Source organism: Lepus europaeus, chromosome 13, assembly GCF_033115175.1.
Source record: "Lepus europaeus isolate LE1 chromosome 13, mLepTim1.pri, whole genome shotgun sequence".
Taxonomy (NCBI): domain Eukaryota; kingdom Metazoa; phylum Chordata; class Mammalia; order Lagomorpha; family Leporidae; genus Lepus; species Lepus europaeus.
The window spans coordinates 52,629,114-52,646,042 of record NC_084839.1 but is presented as its reverse complement, the minus strand read 5'-3'; the positions used below and the strand labels follow the sequence as shown (position 1 = coordinate 52,646,042).

Below are 16,929 nucleotides of genomic sequence, written 5' to 3'. Positions count from 1 at the left end.
ATTTAACAGCAATATTGTTTTTGAACTGAGACATAGTTATTGTATTCTTTGTGTATGTCCAATAGCATATTTTAAAAATGATTGTTTTCATTAAAGTACTTTGACATATAAATAGCTATTTATTAAATCTAAAATATAAACTTCCCATTTTTAACATCTCTGAGATCAAAAAGGATCTGACAAAATATAATTGACAATATCTTTTCCCTTTATATGTAGTGGCACATATAAGAAAGATGCATACCATATCAATAACATCTTAAATTAGATAAAACCTGATCTTGCTTAGCCATTTCTGAGAGGGAAAAGAAAATGAAACAAGGCATCATTTCTTGATAGCAAAACAGGAATGCATTTGAAAGCATATAATTGAAGACTTTAAGTGACAAGTTGTTGAATCTCTCCTTAACTATGCAGGTATTAGGCATTTAAGTTATACATGTATATATCAAAGATAGTTGATTCTTCTGATTGTCCTTCAATACTTTCAGACTTTAAAAATTTTCCTATTTTCATATTTTTATGCCTGATTTTTAATAAAAGGGCACACTTACTGGCATTTCAATGTGGATGTAAGCCATAATGCCCACTCAGAGGGAAACCAAGAAACATTTCTTGAGGGTTTTTTTCTATTTTATTTCTTTGACATTTCAGTTGCCTGATAGGTGGTATTAACTATGTATAATTAACTATATTTTTTAGTGTTCTTTATAACAGGAAAGAAGGTAGACATTTTCAGTCAAAGGCCCTAGTGAGGTTTACTGTGGATCTGCTATAAAAGGCATAAAAAGACAAACATTTTGAAAATAAGGGAACAGTAAATGAGAACAAGAATAAAAATTCCTACTACTAGTATTTTATTATGTGATGCAAATAACCCCTTGTGTCATCTTGAATTTTAACATATGTACACTTTTGAGAAAGGAGACTAGGTTCATTTCTTTAATTTCATGATTTCTAGGCAATTTATTGGGCAATGGGAAAAAGAAAAAAGCATTCTTATACACAGGAAGTGATAGCACAAATCATCATTAATGAATATGGGTCGTTTAAAAGAAAAAAAAAGATTGAAAAGAACTCTAGTGTCTTTCCAAAAATATTTCCCTTAATGTTTAAATCTCTCCTCTTGAAATATAACTAGTCTTTGTTTTTATTTAAACTACTGTTTACTAGTTTTTTAGATGGTGACTTTACATTAGCTAGTTAAAAGATAAAAGTCATTGCCAGAATGTGGAAAGAATGAGCACTAGTGACTAATTGTTTAGAAAACCTCTTTGTATAAAATATATAATACATCATTATGTGCATGCCATAAAGGAAACACAAAATCATTAGATTTGTTCAACTACTCAAAACATTTTCTGAAAACTACTACCTTAAAAAGCCCATCATTTTCACCAATGTAACAGGACACAAAAATCATCTTTGAAATGACATATATGATAATACATTCAATATCCCAGAAAAGGTGCCATTTTGCACTCAGAGAAAAAATATCAATTCCCAAAGTAAAAATTGTCAATTGCTGACATCACTATATTACACTGAAGGAATTCCATTATACCACAAAGAGTACTAGGAATTACTACTTTTAATTAAGTTTGAAACTTTCAAACTACCTACAACTTTACCTAGCTCATAAATTATCAAGTTTTCCTTGTAAATGAGTCCCTTTTCTATATCCACCAACTACACATTTGATGTATATGAGTGATGATATGGAAGTATCTTCATTTTCAAACCCCTTTGAGTTCTTCTGTCTTCCTTTTAAACTTACTTCACATTCTTATTTTGGACAACTGAACCCTTTAGTGCAAACTTAGAAATCTGGGTAATATGATGGCCATCATGGAACATAATCACACTATACATTGATGAATGGTTGTTAACAAAATGATTTTGAACACTTAAAGGAGAAATGTCACTGAGACTTTAAATTCTAAATAAAATGCTACAACTCAAATGACACTGACTAGCTATGAGCTTCTTGAAGTCACCCACCTGGGGCAGCATGCGATTCTCTTCCTCCAGCTGTCTTACTCTTGCCTCCAGCTGCCTAACATAGGACAAGGTTGATTCTAAAATTGAAAAGAAAGAACTCACATTATCCACACATCTCTTACTTGGTGCACGCTCAAGGGTATTTCTGGTTTGACATATTCAAATTAGGTAGTGACTACATACTATTACTTAAGAAAAACAAAGTAGTAACCGCCCTCCCCCCTCCCTGAAAAACAAGAATAAAACTACAGTTTTGAACAATCATACAGTATTAGTAAGTATCAGAAGTTTATAGGAAGTGAAATTGTAGGCTTTTACACACTCAACCAGCTTTCAGAACATTAGGTATCATGAGGACAATGTTTCCCTCTTTCCTCCTTATGTTGGACATTGTGAATTTTAAATGAGTCATCCCACACAATAGATTTTGTATACACACTAACCAAACTAAACTACAAGATGCTATTAAAAATAGAATACAAGAAAAACATTTTAAATATTTAGTTACCTTCATTTTCCTCATAAATGTTCCAACTCTTAGCAGTGTTTGTTCTCATAATTCTACAGATATTAACTAATTCAGAGAACAGCTATGACAGGGCTAACCATTTAGATATAGGCTGGGTTTTTATCTTGCATGAATGAGACAAAGACCCAGATTTTCCCCAAATCTTTAGATAAACCAGAGGAAGACCTATATATATATATATATATATATATATATATATATATATATTTTTTGACAGGCAGAGTGGACACTGAGAGAGAGAGAGAGAAAGGTCTTCCTTTGCCGCTGGTTCACCCTCCAATGGCTGCTGTGGCCGGCGCACCACACTGATCCAAAGCCAGGAGCCAGGTGCTTCTCCTGGTCTCCCATGTGGGTGCAGGGCCCAAACACTTGGGCCTCTGCACTCCCGGGCCACAGGAGAGCTGGCCTGGAAGAGGGGCAACCGGGACAGAATCCGGTGCCCCGACCAGGACTAGAACCCGGTGTGCCAGCACTGCAGGCGGAGGATTAGCCTATTGGGCCGTGGCGCTGGCCTGTAGAATTTATTCTTGTTTTTATTTTTTTTCAGAAGCTCACACATGTGCTGAAAGCCAAATATCACCATCATGATCAGTTTCTTCTCCATATTCAAAGTCTCAACTTTATAATTTTCTGTCATAAAAAAATGATCATGGGTAGAAGAAAGTAGAGTTTCATTTTGGGAACAATCTGATAGCAGCTATGTGCATCCAAGTGCATCACACAGCAACATAGCTGCAACTAATTCATTACCCAAGGGCAATCGTATTTCAGGTATAATGAAAGGTACATGGCAGTAGAATTTCTCAGAACATATTTCCATGGTTAGTATTAACGCAGCAGAACTTCCTTTATGTTCATGCTCCTTAGCCTCAGAAACACAAAATCAAAAGGCATGATGGTAGTATTCAAGAAAAAAGTATTTAGAGCCCTTAACAATTCAAGTTAGGATGGGATATTGATGCAAATTAATATCTGCACCTGATATTAATCATGCAAAAATTATTGTTATTCTTACATGGAAATTGTTTAGGTGAATGCAAATTCCATTTTTGTGACCTCTAAAGCAACAAATTAACTTTCTATATTCTAAAATACGTAAGAAGTACCAGTCCTTAATTCATAAATGGAACAGTTAAGCTCATCCCTGACCAGTTTACTGAATGCCTGTTTTCATAAAAGGTTTGCAGAAAGCCCTTCACTGTCATTAATAAGGACACAGTAACCTCACATGAATGGGATTAGCCTTGAGCATCCCTCATTTAAGAAGATAGAATCACAAGATAAAGGAAACTGAAGACATTTGCAGAGACCTGCTTTCATTTTTTTAGCATAGTCAAATGTTAAAACTACTTTATAGACTCTTTCAAAGGGAAAAAAGTACATAACAAAATTATCAATTTCATGATTCTATGTTTCTCTAGCAAATGAATAAGTGATTTGCAGTTCATCAAGATATGAATGTAGATTGCCTGATTTACACATCTTGTCAGCCCTAGTCTCTCTAGAAAAACAACCACTTCATAAGTGCTGCCCAAATGAAAAGTGGATCAGCAATATTTTAATTAACCCACACACAAAAATGTATTTTCTCTTTTGTTCACAACTGACACGTTATCATTTATTACCCCTATACTGCACTGACTCTGAGGCTGTAACACTTAAACTGGCTGAAAGGGCTATACAGAATGATTCAGGTGATATCAAAGTGCCACAGATTAAAATTTGTTGTGAATCAGTGACTATCTCCAGCACTGTAATTTGTTTCTCTTTTAAATGTTTAAAGTTTACATATTTGGTGCTATCACTAAGATTCTTCCCTAAATTATGAAAATAGCTCAGAAAAAGAGGGGAAAATTCCTGACTTTGGAAAATATTTCCCAACTCCCATTTTTAATGTTGGATTGTAATAGATCAAGTCTGAATCTTTATTCCAAATCATTTACTACAAACATGGGCTGGGCCAGGAAGAGATTAAAAACAAAACAAAAAATTTAAACAGGCAGTGAAGATAAAGTTAAGGAAGTTTGGAGCTCATTCATTCAACAAATAAATATTATGTCACCAATTTGTGTCAAACACTGTCCTGGGGTTGGGAGGAAGAGAAGCCAGTTGTCTTAAGTATTAACAACATTCTCAGAATCTAAATTCCCTTTACAAACTCAAGTACTATGTTCCAGAAGGTCCCACTAATTACTGCAAGCTCTTACCTCTGTTGCAATTATTGCTTAACAATTAACAGACATCTCAAATTAACAGTACTCTCCTGGGAGAAATAAAATCGGAAGAATTACGGGCCAGGGTCATGGTTAGCTGGTAAAGACACCACCTGCAATGCTAGCATCCTCTCTGGATGCAAGTTCATGTCCCAGTTATTCCACTTCTGGCCCAGCTCCCTGCTTATGGCCTTGGAAAAGCATTGGAAGATGGTCCAAGTGTTTGGGCCCTTGCTACCCATATGGGAGACATGGAAGAAGCTCCTGGCTTAAGCCTGGCCCAGCCCTGACCATTGCAGCCATCTTGGGAGTGAACCAGAGGATGGAAAATCACTTTCTTTCCCTCTCGCTGTACTTCTTTCAAATAAAAAAATTTCAAAAAAAAAAAAAAAAGGTCAAAAGAATTCCTGAAGTATAAGAATATTCAGGTTATTAACTGTATTCAGTGAGGAATCGTATTGTCCTTTACTTGAAATGGAGTAGAAAACACTTCTCTGGAATGTACTGTTTGATTAGCACTGGATTCCTGAATCTATATACAAAGAGCTAAAAAAAAAAAAAAAAAAAAAAACTCACCAGCTATACCATGAAAGAAAGCTATTTATGTTGTTGGGTTTTCATGGTTGAATTGTTACTGTACTATATATTGTTTGAGCCTGACCAGCATTACATAACTATTAATGGGATAGAAAATGAGTATATGATTTTTAAATAACATGGAATAGGATTAAGTACAAAAACTCCACACTTTGAAAACAGTTACGTCACAATCCACATCCCAGTCCTAGAAGAAATAACTACTAGAAATACTGGGTAGAATTTTCTTATGGAGTAAGAAAGAAAACGCCACTGAGGTCCTGGAACATGTGAGTATTTGACCACATCTGTTCAATGCTCCTTTTTCCTCTTTCTTCTTAATTCCTTTCTCCAGGGTGTCAGCTAGAAAATAATCCATTCTCTCATAACAAGCAGGGAACACAAGGACACCTGGACATTGATCTATGAGAAGTATGTGACAAAACTTTGCACGTTTCTTACCATAAGACTGCACTGGGATGTGCTGTTATTTTAATTGACCATTACCTATTGTACGTTGGCTGACAAGTTTATAAAAATGAGATTTCAGGATGCCATTTCAGCTTCCAGAATTCTGAGAATCAAGTTCCAAAAGAACACCAACACTAGCCAAATCCTTTGCTGTTAAGCACACAAATATATACTGTGTATCTGAGGATGACTATCTTCAAGAAATACAGAACTAGTTGGAGGGAAATAAGAGGGGAAAAAGTTTTAAATCCAGTAAGATAATATGAAATTAAATGCTAAATCACATGTAACAGGAAAAAAGGAAGAGATCAGAATTAATTGTAGTTCTTATGAAAGAGAAACTCAAGTTTAAAATGGATCAACAGAATTTTGATAGGCTGGAGAAATACTAATGGTGCCACAGAACAGACAAGGTCCAGAAGCCAAGAATGATCCTATTGTGAACAGAAAAGATCTGATGGAAGAGAAAGGGACCTGCTGAGGTCACAGGAGCAAAGCTGAGCTCGTGTCCCACAATCACAGATCCGCAAAAGCCAACTTCAAATCCCAGTCCTCCAGGTGGAAATTTGCACTTTTCACCTCTTTGAAAAGTATTTCATTGCTCTTTCCATCCTGGGCACATTTTAAAAGCAGAAACCACTTAGCTACATGCATCTTTTTCTTTCAATTTACACATAGAAGTTCATAGCACTAACTGCAGTTACACAGGCGTAAGGAACATGCACAGGATTTTTGCTAAACTCTGCATCTTCTGAAGAATTCCAATTTTAGAGGTGGAATGTGCCTTAGGGTTTTGGTAATCCAACTTGTCCCCCAAGCCTCTGTCTCATTTTGCAGATGACAGAACTGAAGTCCAAAATGTAGTGAACTTAGCCCGTAACACTAAGGATTAGTCAAATCTAAGTATATTAAAAGATTTTGTTTCATTCCTGGTGTCCCACAGTGATTCCATTCTTGGCTATTTTAATCATGAAGGATATCAAACTACTTACACAGTTAAAAAACAAATTATCCTTTTTTCTTCCTGACTTTAGATATTCTTGACGGATTTACCTTTGCAATAACTTGATAGTTTCCTTAGACAATTTCCTTGACTTGATTTCAGTTCAATTTACCTGAAATGCATTTAATTATATAAGGGCCTCATTTTTTTCCTCTGCTAGTCTAAAAATACTATAATCAAAATATTAAACTGTGTATTTCCCTTTGTTTTCTGAAGCAGTTTCCGTTCTCTAGTGAAACATCTATCCTTGAAATTGCCTGTGTATTACTGTGGTTATGTGCTTTATAAAAGACTTATCATGGATAGCTGCAACTGTCTAAGGTTTGTCAAATTTGAGTGGTTTTGATTAGATGAAATGCTGTGACATCTTCAAAATTTTAGGGTAGAAAATAAAGCCTAGCAATGGTTCAGTCTAATACAAGCTACATCATCTCCAGACTATACAGAAGGAAAATCATTTGGAAGTCTACAGTGGCATGAGTTTATAGATGTTAGTTTTTGCAACAGCTAACAGATAGTGTGTGCTGAGATTTGAATGTTTGTCTCTTTTAAAACTTACAATGAAATTTATTCTATTTGAGAGGCAGAGAGAGAGAGAGCTGCCCCATCCACTGGCTCATTCTGCAAATGCTCACAGTGGCTTGGACTGGCAGAGATGGAGCTGGGAGACAGGAACTTAATCCAGTTCTCCCAAGTGGGTGGTAGGAACCCAATCACTTGAACCATCACTGTTGTGTCCCAGGATGTGCATCATCAGGAAGCTAGAGTCAGGAGGTGCAGGCAGGCAGTGGATTTTGTTACAATTTAGTTGTTATTTAAGAAGTGTTCAGGCCATGAGGACTCTGCCCTGGTGGCTAAGATTGGTGCCATCACAACAGGTGAGCTAAGTCCCCTTCTTGGTCTTGCCCTTTTGCTGTCAGCCAAGGATGATATAGGAAACAGTTCCTCTCCACGTGCTGATCCCTCCATCTCGGACTTCCAACCTCTAGAACCGAGTCAGTCAATTTCTGATTATTACACATTACAAAGTCTGTGGTACTGTGTTATAGCAGCACAAAACAGACTAAGCTAGTTTATCCCAGCAAAATAATCCAACAACCACGTGATTTCCAGTTCACAGGCCATCTCATTAATAAACCTCAAGCTCTTAAGACACTTATGTAGTCTCAAATTAATCCCACTAGTCGTAGGCTTTTACACATTTGTAACAAAGTTACTTAAGAATTATTTTAAAAATTATTACTGTTCTGACAAAAAAAATTTCTTCCTTAGGCAAGCAAAGTTCAGTCTTCTACTTAGAATTCATATTTGCTACAGAAGCATAAGTGATTATAATCTTCACTATAATTTGATGTTTCTCTTATTAAAAACACTGCTGAATCAGCATTTTTATCCTTGTCTGGCTATTTCACAATACCTTACTGGCAAAGAGAATTTTTAATAGCACTGAATTGCCCTAAATAAATAAAAACTGGTATTAACTCTTGGTCTGTTTCACCATCCATGAAGCAAAGTCCACCCTTCTCTGATCCTTCTCTCTGGGCTAACTTGAAAGAAATAGAAAATAATTATTCTCTCTCTACTAGGATCCCAGAAGGAACGTGCCAAGTTTCTCAGTGGTCCAGTGTCCTCTTTGCTCTGTGTCTCTGCCACATTTTCTTCCACACAGAAGTACTCTCATTATTTCACTCTGCCTAATCAAATACTCCCTTCTATGTGAGAATAGTTTTCTATTCATACAAATAAAATTAGCTTTGTGTTAAACAGAATCACCAAAGACTGTAATAAACTACTTTGTACAACATTTCATACAATTGGGGGTGATTAGAAAAAGTTCAATGAAAATTTGCAGAGTTTTTCACCTATGTATGCTATTGGGCTAGTCCCGTAAATTCTGAAGGTCAATAATTCTATAATTTTAAATCCATCCCATTCCATGAATCTTTCAGTTTCCCTTCTCCAAGCTCATTTGCCAATGAAACATATATACAGGGCATCTTATGATTTCTCTACCTGCTTTCTCATGTTATATTCAGTTTGTGCTCAAATATACTACAAGACAGTATTCCCCAAGCCTCCATAAACGGACTAGTGGTGTTGCCTGTAGGAGTTTAATGCATACTTGATGTTTTACTTTAATAATAGAACATATTTCCACACAATACTTGTTATCTGCTATGTGTCAGACGCTGTCCAGAGAACCGGAGATACAGCAGCAAGCAAGAGTGGTAAGATCTGTGTTTTATGGCGCTCACATGCTGCTGGGAAAGACTGACAATAAAAAGAAGGCAAATAGGGTATTTTGAAGGTGATATATGTGATAAAGGCCAAAAAACCAAACAGCACAGCAGGATAGAGAGCTTTCGAGAAGGCAACTTACTTTAGGGGTCACTTGCTGGGAAGAGCTCAGAGGACTATAACCTATGAATGTGCCAACTATGCAAAAATCGTGGAGAAAAGAATTCTGGGCAAAAGGAAACACAGTGCTCAGACCCTGGCTGGACAACCTCTATTCTGGTATCCATTCTCTCTGGGAGAAGTGACAGCAGCTTCAGACAGGGATCTGTCTTATCTTTCTCCTCTGGTTCAATTTTTAAGACTCTGCCTTTCTGGGCTGCTTGCACGTGGACCTAGTTTTAGATTCTTTGTCCGGCTCTCTTTTTAACAAATCATAGCATTATAAGTGGTTCCTCTCTCACACATCCTCTCACTTTTCATCCATTGAGAAATTCTGGTGAATCTACCTCCAAAATATCTCGAGAACGCATCCTCACAAAAGTGTCCTAACAAGTGCTCTGCATCTGTTCTTGCCTCCTCCCCTGGTCTATTTTAACTCAAAATCTATTTCAAACAGAGCAGCCAGGGTTTTAAAAAGTCCAATGACATCAATCCTTATTCCAGACCCTACAGTAGTTCACCATTTTGCCCACATAGATGCCAAACTCTTTGACAAGTCTAGCAGGGATTGACATCATCTGAACACCTACTACCTCTCCTCTCCAACTTCATGCCCTCACTCACTCTGCTACAACCATGAGGCATCTGTTTGCTTCTGAACACTCTGGCTAATCATCCCGTCCTCCTGGAATGCTCTTTGCCAGAAACCTGCTTGGCTGACTTCCTCACCTTCTACAACCCTTGGTTCAAATCTCAACTTCTCAAGTAGCCTCCCTCAGCCCTCCTCATGTAATCCAGCACCTGCTACCACCTTTATCTCATACTCCTGATTTACCTCTGTTGTACTTTTTCAAAGTATTTTATCAACTTCTAGCATACAACTTAGCTTCTTCCTATGCTGTGTTTATTGCATAATCTTTGTCTCTCCCTACCACAAAGAACGTAAACTCCACGAGACACCAATCTTGATTGTGTCTAGTGACACAGTCCAAGTGCCTAAACTAGTGTCTGGCACAATATAATTTTACTGAATGAAGTTAGTGAATCATGTAGAAAGTACCCTGAAAAGAAAGTGTTTCATAGTGTAAGTATACTTTTCAGTCATTCTAGGAAAGACAGCATTTGTATTTAAATGGAGTATAATATCAATTCTGTTGTGTCATTTGAAAATCATTCTCTGGAACAATAGACATTGGATGCAAGCTTTAGACAGATTCTCAAATGATGTCAGATTCATCCATTTGTGGGTAATGTCAATAAGAAAATCTGAAATGTATTTCCACAAGACTCAAAATGGGGTGTGTGTGTCAGAGAGAGAATCTACGTGTGGGTATGTGTTTGTTGTATAATCTGATCATCTGTGTCCTCCCCAGAATTCAGATGCTGGAACTTAACCCCCCTGGTGATGGTACTGTGATGTGGGGGCCTCCAGGAGGTGACTGGGTCAGGAGGACATGGAATCAGCGCCTTCAACAGTGGAGGCAGCTCTTTTGCCGTTCTGCCACATGGCAGGCAGGTGCGTTCTCTGAGGAACGGGCCTTCCCCAGACACTGGGTCTGCTGCTGGTGCCTTACCTTGGACTTCCCAGCCTCAGAACTGTAGAAACACATTTTTGTTGCTTACAAATTACCCAAAATGAGATATTGTTATGTCATCCTGATAGGATTTAGATGGTGGTAGGTTGGGAGAGGTGGACATGTAAGTTCTAAAGGTATAGAAAATAGAGACTGTTCCTACTAGGACAATCTTGGACTACACTGCAAATGCCCTGCAGCTGGAAACCTGAAGTGAATCGGGCGCCCTTTTGGTCAGAAACATCCACCGGAAGGAATTAACACTCGCGGACAGTCTCGCACCACGTCCCTCACTGAAGGAGGGTGCAGAGTGCGCAACCGCAGGCGCTGCATGGGCAGGCATCCACTGCGGAGTAAGCGAGGGGCTCTGAGCTGTGCAATGACAGCTGGTGGGCAGTGGGCCACATCCAAACAGGCTTCGCTTTATGATGAGAGGATACTGTCATTCCAAAGGAAAAGAACAGCAGAGCAACACACTGTCCTGTTCATTTTCATCCGAATGAGGCCTGGAGATACTGAACCATTTTCCAAGTGTGGTTTGACAGAAAAATCATGAATGCTAGCTATTCTTCCAGTGCTGCTTTTCCTCAAACAGTTCTGATTTTTTGGGTCCAAACATTTTATTGTTTTCTAGAAAAGAGTAAGTAGTTCAATGGGCATCTAAAACTGATGATCTGCGTATAAGTCAATTTAGAAATCAGAAAAAAATCAGTCTATGCCCTTTTTGCATTAGAAAATAATAACTATATACTTGCTCAAGTGTATCCTTTTCCCTAGGAAAGGGTTTTGATAATAGAGGGAAATGGCATTTTGTCAGGGGTTTGCTGCTTGACACTTATTTCCTTGCTCCTCAAGAATCGGCACCTGGTTGTTTCAGCTTCCATTTCTCTATGTAACCTGTGGGCTCTATGTGGCAAGCAGCCTTAAGACCAGCACAGTGCTACACAAATGTTTCCCAACTTACTGTTTACCATGATTCAACACTATACACCATATACATGTAGCAAACATCATGATACCCCATAAATAAGTACAACTTTAACATGTCTAAATTTTTTTTTTTGGCCAGGCAGAGTTAGACAGTGAAAGAGAGAGAGACAGAGAGAGAGTTATAGACAGTGACAGAGAGACAGAGAAAGGTCTTCTTTCCATTGGTTCACTCCCCTAATGGCCGTTAAGGCCGTAACTGCGCCGATCTGGAACCAGGAGCCTCTCCTGGTCTCCCATGCGGGTGCAGGGTGCACTTGGGCCATCCTCCACTGCACTCCTGGGCCACAGCAGAGAGCTGGACTGGAAGAGGAGCAACTGGGACAGAATCCAGCACCCCAACCGGGACTAGAACCCGGGGTGCTGGCACCGCAGGCGGAGTTTTAGCCTAGTGAGCCGCAGCGCCGGCCCTTGTCTAAAATTTTTTAAATGGAATAAATTAGTAATGAAAAGAAACTGCTGCTCCCCATCCTTCCTCCCAATATACAAGTTGTTGTTGGAGGAATGTTCGAAGGCCCTTGTCAGTCTGTTCCCAACTGCTGCTACTGCTGAAGTTGTGTGCTCGCAGCACAGTTTGACGAAGTTAACTCAATACTGAAGGCTGGCTCGGAGCAACTTTCAGATGCTCTAAAGTAGTCTTCCGTCTTATTCTTCCCTTTGAATTCATCACCTCTGCACAGAAGGTTCTAGGTAAGTAGCAGTGACTTCAGCTAAAGAACTGGGAACCATATGGAAAGTATTTTGACTTCTGAAGAGCTGTTTAGCATAAGTAGCATTTTAACAGCTCTTCGGGGTTAAATGTGTCTGTCTTTCCATGGTTATGTGGCTGCAGTTACTGTTGTCATTTCCCAGAGAAAATAACTGCCTTTCCCTAATGCCAGAGGATAAAAATGGATGCCATTTTAATAAATGTAACAATTTTCCTTAATGTACACAGCCCCCTTGAAGTGCATGTTGTCAGTGAATGCAGGAGGATGGAAATCTGTAAAAAAACAAGATTTCAAAAGACAGCAAACCTATAAAAATGTTACTTCCTCTTAAGATAATTATTCTCACTTTTTGTGTCTATTTGGATGTTTTTAAAAGTCTAGAGCTAGTTGCTTTTTGGCTGTCATTATACATTTTAGAAAAATAAGGTTTTTTTTTTTAATCAAATTGTACAACAAAGCGTCATTACTGTAAGCTCTTAATTGCAAGTTCATAAAAATCATGTTGAATTTATCTTACATGTACTCTCTGTACTGGCTCTGAAACAACAGTTGGCAAAAACATGAAACAAAACAAAATGAAACCTCACAGCATAATAATGAAGGCAAAGTTCCCTTACAGAAGTAAAGCAAAGTTTTCACAATATTTTAGCCGTATAACCATTCTGTATCCAAGTAGATATCAGATTAATCTAGCTATTTTACATTAACAGTATTGAAAAGACTACATACTTTGAAATATTTTTGTTAGTGGTCTTGGTTTAATTATCAAGTACTTTTTAACTAATATGACTTAAAATATTTATTGAGTATTCCGTATGTCCTAGCACTTGATGTGCTAGAGATTCTTCATTGAAAAAATAAAAACAAAAAACAAGACTTCTGACAAGGAACACTCTGCTAAGAAAACAGACACATAAGTTCTCCATTGCCCTGTATGTCTCTCACCTCCTTAACTTACATCTAGATCACCTAAGAAGAGCTGAGACATCCAAGTCCAGATGTCAATGCAAACATCACACTGAACTTTCCAGGCAGAAACAAGAATAGCATTTGAAACATCTCCAAGATAGGAATAAGTCTGAGAGACTCAAGAACAGAGCAAAGGCACAAACAGTCAAAGTGAGGGGAAGAAACAAGGGGAGAGGAGATAGGATACAGTTGTCTCAGGAAGGAGACAAGTCCTAGTGCCTCAGTAAACTAACATTAGGGTGATAACTTTTGTGCTATTTGCAGTAGGGAGCCACTGGGGAAGGGAGGATGTAGTGTGTATAGCAACATCACATGATTTTTATTTTTTTTAAAGAGTATTTATTTGAAAGGTAGAGTTTACAGGGAGGGAGCGGTGGAGGGGGGGGAGAGAATCTTTAATTTGCTGGTTCACTCCCTAAATGGCCACAACAGCCATAAGCTGGGCCTGGCCGAAGCCAGGAGCTTCTTCTGCATCTCCCAGCTGAGTGACAGGGGCCCAAGCACTTGGGCCATCTTCTGCTGCTTTCTCAGGACCATTAGCAGGATAGGAAGTAACGCAGCTGGGACTTGAACCTGAGGCTGTTTGAGATGTTAGCCTAATGCATTATGCTACAATGCCAGCCTGATTGCTACTTTAAAATGGTCATTCTGGCTTCTCCAGGGAAGAGGGAGACAAGAGGAACAAAAGTGGAGGTAGGCTGAAGCAGAAAGTGGCCCAAGAACTTGGGTCCCTGCCACCCACATGGGAGACCCAGATGAAGCTTTTGGCTCATGACTTCAGCCTGGCCCAGCCCCCTGCCATTGCAGCCATTTGGAGAGTGAACCAATGGGTGAAAGATAATGCACATTGTGTGTGTGTGTGCACGCGCACGCAACTATGCTTTTCAAATTACTTAAAAAGAAAAAAAAAGTAAATATAGTACCTGAATCCCTGTATTACCTTTGGCATGAGCAACTAGGGGATAATGGAGATGACTATGTGATGGATAAGAACAAGCTTGGGCCTTGAAATCAACAGTTATGTTTTGTTTATTTACCTCAGACAGCTGAGGTAAAATACAGAGGAAACTTAATGCATGAGTCTGGAACTCACAGGTCTGAGGTTTGGGATTAAATGTGGAGTCCAGAGCTGTTGTGGGAAGGAAGCCGGGAGTAAGAAGGGTCTGCAGACGGCAGTGCCACGTCGAGGCATCTGTCTGCAGTGCCCTTCTGCTCAGCTCCAAGCAAGTACCCCAATTCCCGTGTGGACACAGGCACAAATCTTGTGCCTCCTCTGCTGGGGGACATTTTAACAAGGTCTCTCTGGCCCTCTGTTTTGTCCCTAAACCTGGTCCTCACTTTTTTTTTGCACATCTACTAGAACAAGTGTGGCTCCCTCCTTCATTTGAGATCACTTGCTCTCCAACAATAACTTTGTAAGGGATAAAGGAAGTAGAGCACAGTAACTAGAAAGCTATCTCTGTTAGACTTCTGGGTTCAGAGGAGAGCGCTTTCCCTTCCACTGTAAAACCTTTGAGTGCGTGACTTCATTTAACTCACTATGCCATAGTAGCCTCATCTGTTCAAGGGGACAATAACAGTACCTCTCTTACTGGATTGTTGTAAGAATTATGTGAATAATGGAAAATATGTAAAGGATGGCCTAGGAGTAGGAATTTAGTGGGCATCAGTCTGAGAAATCAAAGAGTGAAGGTCAATGCTTAAATTCTTCCTTTAATAAGAGAGGGAGGAGATGTACAGTTCGGCACATGCTCACGTAGACTTACCCCTAATGGTAGAGTTAGCAATGTACCAGGGGATTCCAATTCAATCCCATCAAGGTTGCATGTACCAATGTCATCTAACTAATCAAAGTGATCAGTTTAAGTTCATAATTGATCAAAAAGATGGGATTGTCAACGGGATTACATAAATAAGACCACTGTCTGCAAATAATTGATATAATTAAAAAGGACAGAATGATCCTACATGGGAAGTGGGATACACAGCAGACTCAGAATGGCAAAAGCTCTGAACAGCACTCTTGCCTCAGAATCAGCCCTTAGGGCATTCGGATCTGGATAAAAAGCCCATGAGAGTTTCACAGGCATGGAAAGCCAAGACACTTTTTTTTTTTTTTTTTTTTTTTTTTGCAAAAGACCTAAATGAAAGATCTCTGTGAGTGAGATCCCAGCGGAAAGAACAGGCCATCGAAGATGGCTGTTCCTTTCTCTGAAGGGAGGAGAGAACTTCCACTTTGAATATGGCCTTGTCCAAATAAGATCGGAGTTGGTAAACTCAGGAGGCTTCCATGGCCTTGGCAGCTCATGACAAGAACCTCAGGTGATCACTGATGTCATAAATAAGAGTGTCAGTTGTTAAATTAAAAACGGGAGTCACTGTGCACCTGCCCCCCATGTAGGACCTCTGTCCTTAATGTGTTGTACTATGAGAAATAATGGTGAAACTACTACTCAAACAGTGCTCTATACTTTTTGTGTCTTTGTGGATGCAATCTGTTGAAATCTAGATTTTCTGTACATAAAGATAATTGAAAATGAGGCATGATGAAGAATGGGATGGGAGATGGAGTGGGAGATGGGATGGTTGCCGGTGGGAGGGAGGTCATGGGGGTAAAAGCTTCTATACTTCTAAAGTTGTACTTTGGGAATTTATATTTATTAAATAAAAGTTGAAAAGAAAAAAAATAAGTTGAACATGTTATTGTAAAAATTAAAAGTAAAAAGAAGGAAGGAGGGAGATAGGAAGTGGGGGTGGGAGAGGAATATCGTTATGTTCTTAGAATTATATCATTGAAATGTATGAAATGTGTTCTCTTTATGTTAATAAAAAATAAAGTTCAATTAAAAAAAATTCTTCCTTTGCCTTACTATAATCATCTCAGCACTTGGTCCATGATTCTTGTCATTCCTGATTTATAGCAAAGGAAAAACAAAACTCTTCCCATGAATATAGACATCTAATTCAACTTATTCCTATGGACTTCCATTTTAAGAATTGACCTAGCTAGGTGAACCATGCCATGCTGAACATTTCCACTAAGATTAGATTATTTATACTTCTAAGATGATGCGATAGATCATTTGTCATGGTTTAATTTTTTAATGTAGCAAACCATAGTGGTTTAGCATAAAAGGTAAATAATACAGAGCCTTAGGAATGATTATAAATAACAGAAGACACATACAAGGAAAGCTCAAGTTATTCTGTTATGCATTCTAAGAAACCACCACAACAGGAAAGGAATTTATTAATTCAAACAGCTCTTGGCTGGAAAGTTAGAGTTCATTTTTAATTCCAGCTCTCTAGGTGCCTAGGCACATTAATGTCATTACAGGTTTTAATTTTCAATCAGGAGACATGAACATTAAAGTAGATGACCTTTCTTTAACACTCACAATTCCTTGGGTTAGAATTGTTATGCATTTTACAATAATCATTACTAGTGGTTTCATTGCTACTGGCAGAAAAAAATTGTATTGTGAAAGGTATATTATGT

The 16,929-nt window shown here is 38.4% G+C and overlaps 1 protein-coding gene across 6 annotated transcripts in view; it reads right to left on the bottom strand.

Annotated features, from left to right (window-relative positions):
- The window catches only part of CCDC85A (coiled-coil domain containing 85A), a 221,365-nt gene that overhangs the window by 42,755 nt on the left and 161,681 nt on the right, over positions 1-16,929 (bottom strand). For 5 of the 6 annotated variants that reach the window (XM_062208671.1, XM_062208672.1, XM_062208673.1 and 2 more), the window contains exon 3: positions 2,002-2,078. The exons of the other annotated variant lie outside the window; for it this stretch is intronic. In XM_062208671.1, coding sequence (XP_062064655.1) covers positions 2,002-2,078 — 77 coding nt within the window. The remainder of the gene's footprint in view (positions 1-2,001; positions 2,079-16,929) is intronic. 6 annotated transcript variants of the gene reach the window in all.